Source organism: Chiloscyllium plagiosum, chromosome 3 (assembly GCF_004010195.1).
Source record: "Chiloscyllium plagiosum isolate BGI_BamShark_2017 chromosome 3, ASM401019v2, whole genome shotgun sequence".
NCBI lineage: Eukaryota > Metazoa > Chordata > Chondrichthyes > Orectolobiformes > Hemiscylliidae > Chiloscyllium > Chiloscyllium plagiosum.
Genome location: NC_057712.1, coordinates 70,183,001 through 70,191,081, shown reverse-complemented (window position 1 = coordinate 70,191,081; position 8,081 = coordinate 70,183,001). Strand labels below are relative to the sequence as shown.

The 8,081-nt window shown below is 35.4% G+C and overlaps 1 protein-coding gene across 1 annotated transcript in view; it reads right to left on the bottom strand.

Annotated features, from left to right (window-relative positions):
- Positions 1–478: 478 nt before the first annotated feature.
- The window catches only part of clvs2 (clavesin 2), a 79,189-nt gene continuing 71,586 nt past the window's right edge, over positions 479–8,081 (bottom strand). Inside the window, exon 5 of the mRNA XM_043675061.1 lies at positions 479–6,283. Within this exon, the coding sequence (XP_043530996.1) occupies positions 6,199–6,283 (85 nt within the window). The 3' untranslated portion in view covers positions 479–6,198. The remainder of the gene's footprint in view (positions 6,284–8,081) is intronic.

Sequence of the window (8,081 nt, the reverse complement as noted above, 5' to 3'; positions counted from 1 at the left end):
TGCTAAAGTTGTTGTAAATGCACAGCAAATGCATAACACTCAGTGCTCCTAGTTACGTTCTCAAACAAATTGATCAAATTAGTCAAATACAATCTTCCCTAAACAAATCCTTGCTCATTATCCCCAATTAATCTGTGTCTCTCTAAGCATAAATATCTTCTGTCCCTTAGAATTCATTGTAATAACATCCTTACCACGAGGTTACAATAATTGGTCTGTAATTTCCAAATCTGTCCCTTCCTTGCTTTCTTAATAATGGTCACACAACATCGGATTATAGTCCAACAGATTTATTTGGAATTACAAACTTCCAGTGCATTGCTCTTTCATCAGGTAGCTAGTGGAGCAGGATCATAGGGCAAAGAATTTATTATAAAAATTCACTATAAATTCTATGTTCTATTATCCTGCTCCATCATCTACCTGATGAAGGAGTAGTGCTCAGAAAACTTGTACTTCCAAATAAACCTGTTGGACTATAACCTGGTGTTGTGTGATTTTTAACTTTGGCCACCCAGTCTTACACTGGCACCTCCACATCTTAATAATGGCACTACCCTGGCAGTCCTCCAGTTCTCTAGCACATCTCTTGTGACCATGCATTTCTATAAACATCATGAATTTGAGAGTAAAAGTCATTGCATTTGGGAGCAGAATATTCTTCAGGAGGAAGGTAGTGATTCAAAACTTGTCATGCTTATTGGATTTAACAGCACAAATAATTTAAGTGTTGGGGTCCTGTAGTCAGATTTTCATGAGCTAGGGAGAAAGTTATTTGTAAGGCCGTGGTGGTAGTGAGCTGTCAGGTACTTCCAGTTTCAAGTGCTAGGAATAGAGGGAACAATAGAGAAAGACAACGAATGGTTGGCTTGAAGCATGGTGCAGGGGGAAAAGCTTTCAGAGTCTGAGGGAGATGAGACTAGTTCTGAGTCAGGGGGCATCTATTCAAAAGCGACAGTCACTTAACAGAACTGAAACTGATGTCCTCAAAACCAGGTTCACTATAATATGGTTAGGGGAAATAAATTAAAATGGAACCAACATAGAGAAAAGGAATAAAAAGGAGGGTATTCAATTGTAATAGAGGAAACAGGCACCATATTAATTAAGAATACATGAAAAAGATTATAAAATATACAATGATAGGTTTACAATGCATGCAAGTAAATACATAAAGTATGCTGAATAATGTTTTTAACCTTCAGGTACAAATGAAGCTGTGCCAACATGACATAATGGTAATAAGTAAAGGTGGTTTGAAATGATTAAAAACAGGTAATAAGTCTTCAAGGACACAATGTAGTCCGAATAGATAGTCAACAGATAACAAGAAAGTCAGATTGAAGTACTGATAGGAAGGACATTGTAATTTAGAAAAGTCAGGATACGCTAAAGAGACCAACGACATAATTTGGTTAGTTAAGAGTTCCAAAGCATAAAGCTAATGCTACTGTAGGCCTTTAAACAGAATAGCAAACCGACAGAGACGTGCAAGAAGTATAGAGTGATGATGATATTAGAGTACAAAAAAAGAGGAGAAAGAATATCTGAAATATATTCAGGAGAATTTCCTTGACCAACACTTTTTAATCCAACTAGAAAAGATGCATTGCTAGATTTCGTGGAATGAAGTGGGTCAACTGACAGCAAAAAGACTGAAATAGTCTGACATAATAACTGGATAAATGACAGATGGATTTAATGCAAAGAAGTTTGAGGTGAAGCATATTGGCAGAAGGAATAGGGAAAGATAATATAGCTGGAATGGCACAGTTCATTAAAAGGTACTTAGGTTAGCAGTTCACGTGTATAGATCTTTTTAAGTATTGGGGTATATTGAGAATGCAGTTATAAAAGAACATGGAGTCTTAAATTTCATTGAGGCTCAGAGTACAAAAGCAGGAACATGATGTTGAACTTGTGTAATGCCCAATTGAAGCCACAATTAGAGTATTGTGTCCAGATTTTATCTACACAGTTTAAGACAGATATGAAAGTCTTTGAAAGTGTGCAGAATAGATTTACCAGAATGGTTTCAGGGAAGATGGATTTTCATTATAATATTTGGCTGGAAAAGTTGGGGTTGTTCTCTTTGGAACTATGGAAATTGAGGGGAATTTGATACTGGACACAAGATTGTGATAGGTAAACCAAGAAAAGTTAATTCCACTATCTGATTGTACAAAGACCAGGGGACATAGATTGAACAAATTGGGCAAAAGATACTAGGGGAGCATGTGAGGAAGAGCAATTTACACTGCAAATTATATATCCTGGAACTTACAGCCTATAATGTTAGTGAAAGCAGAGATGATTAACAATTTCAAAAAGAAAATGTTTCAGCACTCGTAAGAAATAAGTGTACAGGGCTATGGGAACAGAATAAGGAATTTACTTTATTGCTCTTAAGACATTTGGCATGGGTTCAATGGGCTGAATGGCCTTCTTTACTCCCATAATGACTCTGACAATGTATGACTTTAAAGAAGAGGAGATTGTTTAACTTTATTGATTCCCTCCTTGAAAAGAATGCTATACCTGCATATTATTTATATTGTGTCAGATGTTGTGATTGACTTCAAACTTTAATTGGTTAAAAATAAGTATTTTTTGAGGTGTAAATGTAATCTCCATACAGAGTGCTGCTAGCACAACAACATTCTAAAATCAGTTCCATGCTGTTCCTCTCAATTCTTTTTCTTCAAATATTCTATACAATGTTCACAGTCACGAAGCGAAGTTACATAGTAAGTCTCAAAAGATAGATTTGGGAGAAAAAAAACCTACAACGATGAGAATATAGCAGATACCCAGTATGGAGTCTGTCCCTTCAACAAGATCTGTGATATCTGGTATCCAGAGCAAATGACTAATAATTTGCACGTCCTTGTTTCAGATGTGAAAAATAGCATTGTGAATTATGGAAGAGAAAGTATTTTTTCTAACCTTAAGTAAAGAATAATAAATACAGGAAATGAGAATTCACGATTAAGGGAGAAACGTTTTAAGCATACAGTACTCTTCAAAAGGTTACAGTATAATGCAGGTCATGTTGACAGTCTCAGAACTAACACTGTAGTTTTAGCACAAATCATTTTTGTCAGATAGGTAAGAAAATACCTTTCAGTGGTATCTTTACTGTATGCATGCTCCGAGATTATTTTGCTTTATATGGTTTATTTGTTTTTACATCTCTGATTCTGTATATTCTATTTTCTTTCATTAATATAGTGAAAATTGTCTAATTATTCTATAACTCTACAAGCAATACTGAAAAATAAATTAAGCTGCAATAAAAACAAAAGATTGTGCAAAACAAACTCTTCTATTTTTCCTGAGAGCTTCTATCTGCTGTTCATTATTTCAGTGACCTGATCTATTTAACAAAAATACACTTTTGTTTAAATAAGTACTTCACATTCCAGTCATAAATAAAGGTAGCCCATGGACAAATCATAACAATGGGAGTCACAAGAATGGAAGTAATACAAAATCAATAGGCCAATCGGCATCCTTACTTTAAAATAAATTAAAGCAAGGAGTACAAAAGTGACCACTGTACGTATGGTAACATCCTACGTTCCCAATCTACACTAACGTTTTATCGAGAAGGATTGAATTACACATGGAAAGAGTGCATTTGTTCTGTTCATCAGAATAGCAATGTAAGAAAACATATTTTATGAAAATTATAATTATCAAATTACATTGACTGGCAGAAAATATTACAGGCAAGAAATACTTAATTAAATTTATCAACACAATCTATTTGTTAAAGATTATTTACTGACACTTCAAGTATTATAATAAGGAATCTATTGGCTGAGACTTGCAGCTGCAGCAGGGCATAACATGCCTATTGGCAACAATTTTCCTTGCTGATTTTTCTTTATTGAAGTCACAATGGAAAACTAACTCCCCAGGTGTCTCTGCCCCTCTCTCCAATAATGCATTATATTTTCTTCTTTCAGTATGTTTTAGCTTTAGCACTGTTGACTCTATTTTGGATTCAGAATTTTAACTTAATAACTCAGAATAAAAGTTCAATCAGCATTTGAGTCAAACTTCACGTTCGTCTTTTTTTTCAAATTACATGACATTCACTTAATTTCCTGGATGAACCCTACCAGTTATTTGTATCTCAGCTGGTTAGGAATTAACAAATCCTACTAAACTGAAATTATCCATTCATATAATTAAATTCAGAACATTTTCTAATTAATGTCCATCCTCTGCCTGGGCTGTTTCTGCATTTCACTTTGTAATCTCCTTAAGGAAGCTATGAATTTCAATTATAGATGTTTCTGGTGTTACTGTCCATTGTTTGTGTCTAGTTTATTCCCGTACTTGGTGGCAACTTTATTTATAAACAATAGAAATATAAAATTAAGCTCATAACCTTAACATCTTATAGAATATTTATACATTTTATGTCAACTTTGGGTCATACATAACCCTCTTGTCTTTGACTGTGGAAGTTCTACCCCAATTCCCTATTCCAATTACTTGAGCAGAGAACCCAGATTGATAGTCCAATGAAGCATTGAGGGAGTGATACACAGTCACAGACTCAATATATTGAATAAAATATTAAATTGAAGTGATGTTTGTCCTCTCAGATGGATATAAGATATTAAAATGAACTCACAACCGCAAATCTTAAACTTAGTCTAAAGAATGCCTCCATCCTGACAATATAATCAATTCATTTACTTTCATCCCAAGTTAAATGGATATTTAAAGAAAAAATTGTGATATTATTAACACTGGACTGGTCAGCAAAAAGGCAAACAGAACTTTGGATTATCTCACTTGAAGAACAGAGCATGAATCAGAGAGAGAAATTATTAGCTACTATAAAACACTGAATCTTGAGGAATATGTGCAGTTCTGAATCCAAGCTGCAAAAGGATGATCTGAAATAACAGGAAGTACAAAGATTGTACAGTGTTATGAAACAGAGTTAAATGTATTTTGAAGTAAGCGTTGTGCTGCTTATCTTTCAAAATAAGGTGCCTAGGTGTGATCATATTGAAGTACTTGAGAAAGCTGCACAATACAGAAAGTGGATCTGAGAGCAAAACTCAACATTTACACGGGATAGGGAAACATATATCAATGGGGAATAGAGGAAGCATAATTTACATGAAAAAAAAAGTGAACACAAATGAAATATAACTTACATATATAAATGAAAATAAACACGTGAAAGGATCTGCCCAACAAGTAACAAAAAATATTAATTTTAATAAGTTAGTGGGTATGTTTTCAGTAGGCAGGGCTGTTGAGAGATTGAAAGAAATGGACAGAAGATTTGTGATTTTTAGACTAGTTAAACGGTTGGAAATTGCCTTTTTCTACCACTATTGAGTAAGATGAATGAAGATGGGAGGATGCTTAGTTGGGGCATAAACACCAAATGGCCACTTTCTGTGTTATAAATTGTAATTCTGTGAAAAAAGTGATGCTATTGTAAGAGAGCGCAAATAGATTTCTCACATATTGTCATTGCAAGGAGATTTGAAGTGAAATTTTTAGAATAAGGGTCCCAGATCTTTCCCAGGATTCTCTTCCTACCTATTACTTATCATGGAAAATTGTGTCTGTTTTGCACTGTGCATCATAAAAGAATGCTTCTAAATGGCGGACTTGAGGCATTCTCATTGTGATAAAGCCATATACAAAAGCAAGTGTTATTCTTATAGTGTTGCCATAAAACAATCAAACTGTCAAGAAGTACTTAACCCTTTACTTGGGCAAAGTGTCCTTCTCTCTTACCAAAATATAACCTTTTTGAAGGAAAAGGCTGTTGGTCAGAACAAAAGATTAAACAGACAGCATTTAGTACAGGCTGCATAACATGTAAACTTGGCTCAGAAAATATTTTTCACTGTTATTTTACATTGAATTCTGACTAAACTTGAATTTGATTTTGAATACTTTTCAATGATGATAAGAAAATGTATTTACAATAAAGTTGGCACTTCCACTTTTTGAATAAAGACATAATTTACCAATAGCTACCACCCAAACAGGCAGGCAAGGATGTACTGCAAATATTACAGCCTATTTCTAATTTGAAATGTTCATACCAAGTGACATATTACCATCATAATTTACACAGAATCCTCTGTGTTACTCTACTCATCCTGAAGAAGTGCTTTTCTCTTTCATGATTAATGTGTGGCCTGGAAGCTGTCAGTCCAGGGAAAGTAATGGTTGGGTATTCTCATCATCTTTATCTATGTGTTTCAGAACTCCAGGTTCAACCACTGACTGGGATCTGTAAGCAAAATGAAAGTGTGTTCAGCATGAGGACTAGGCAACAAATATGTTGTGAGTGACATTTTAAAAAAAATTTCTAAGACTTATCATGAGTAAGCAAATAGGTACAAAGTTGTAAAATGGTCATTTAGGGAAGGCACTGAAAAACAGTGGGTGGCTGTGGAATCATTCCTGGCATGACTCTGCATCTCCAGAAAAACAAGGGAGAAATTATGAACTGACCTTGGAACAATCAACATGAGCAGATTCTGAAATCAATAACTGCACATAACTGTCAAATACAATTAATGCTGAATGTGAAAGGTCCATAACAGGTCAAGCTTTCATCACAGTAGCCTGCTTTATTATCTTCTCTTGTATCTGCAGAATTTTAAATATTAAAAATGTGCATGTAATTTCTGATTCAGGCATCCTTTAAGAGTGTGCAGATTCATTTCCTAAGGGTGAGACATTTCTTTATTCCTGATCATCATTGAATCAAGGGCATTGCAGCATCAATGATTAATATTTTTCCTTCATGTGTGTAGCCATATGCCTGCGCTTTAATTCCAAAACTGTACCAGAATGGTTGACATCGAAGTCACTAAAAGGATGAGGAGAAAGCAAATAGCCAATTTCACAGGATCATGAGCCTAGTTTGCAAGGTTGTTCAACAGAAATCTGGTGATAAGGGCTCCTAAAAAAAGGTTTGATCTTCGAGGTTATTAAGGCTATTAAATTCAATTAACAAAACAGAAGGGAGGACAATGAAACAGACGTTTCTCATCTATACAACCTTTGGATGGGTGAGCTTAGAGCCACAAAGGTCCTGGGCAAGAGTCAAACTTTAAGCAAAAATGGATAAAAATATGTGTTTTGAAGACTTTGGCAGTGTAACCTAGGACCATCGCAGAAGGAGTAACCTGATTTTGGAGTTCAGATAAAAAGGACAGACCCAGCAGAGTGACTGAAGCCAAGCCAGCTATCCCTCACCAGCACGAGTAATACTTAAATCTCAGTAGTGAGTCTGAGGCAGCTTTGTTTGTAATCTGATACATTTTAAAGTTGCAGTGTTAAACTGACTGATTGAGAAAATAAAGAAGTAACCTGCAGTACTGGCTGTAAATTGTGTTCAATGATGTTCATCCAAAGACGGAAATGGACAAGTGACTATGATGGATTTGGAACCAACCAGAACAAAAATAGATGTTTCTATAAACTGGCCAGAAATTGACAAAGCTGTGCCCAAAAAAAGGATTGTTATCCATTAATAGTCATTTTTACCCAAGTAACTTAAAGGTGGTGAACGTAGCAGTGAATAATTCATTTTTAGACTAGAGGGAAGTCTACACTGATGATCCCTATGGATTAGCATTAAGACCACTGTCCTTTTTAAATATATAACAGCCCAAATCTTCCAACCTAGGTTGAAGTCTCGATACATAATCCAGGTCAGACAAAAAAACCCTGCACTTTTCTTTGGGCTCAGCTTCTGATAGGGAGTCCTTTTGACTGATGCTGTGCAGCAATCCTCACATGGATTGGCACAGACGATTAGATTAGATTAGATTACTTACAGTGTGGAAACAGGCCCTTCGGCCCAACCCTGCACTTTTCTTTGGGCTCAGCTTCTGATAGGGAGTCCTTTTGACTGACGCTGTGCAGCAATCCTCACATGGATTGGCACAGACGATCTGTGTAGAAGCTATGTCCCTTTTATGGTACTAGCAGTAAATTAACACTGTTTCAAGATCTTAGACCATCTTTGAAAATCTATATGGACAAGTTATGTGGATGAGGATGAAGTGCACCAGGTA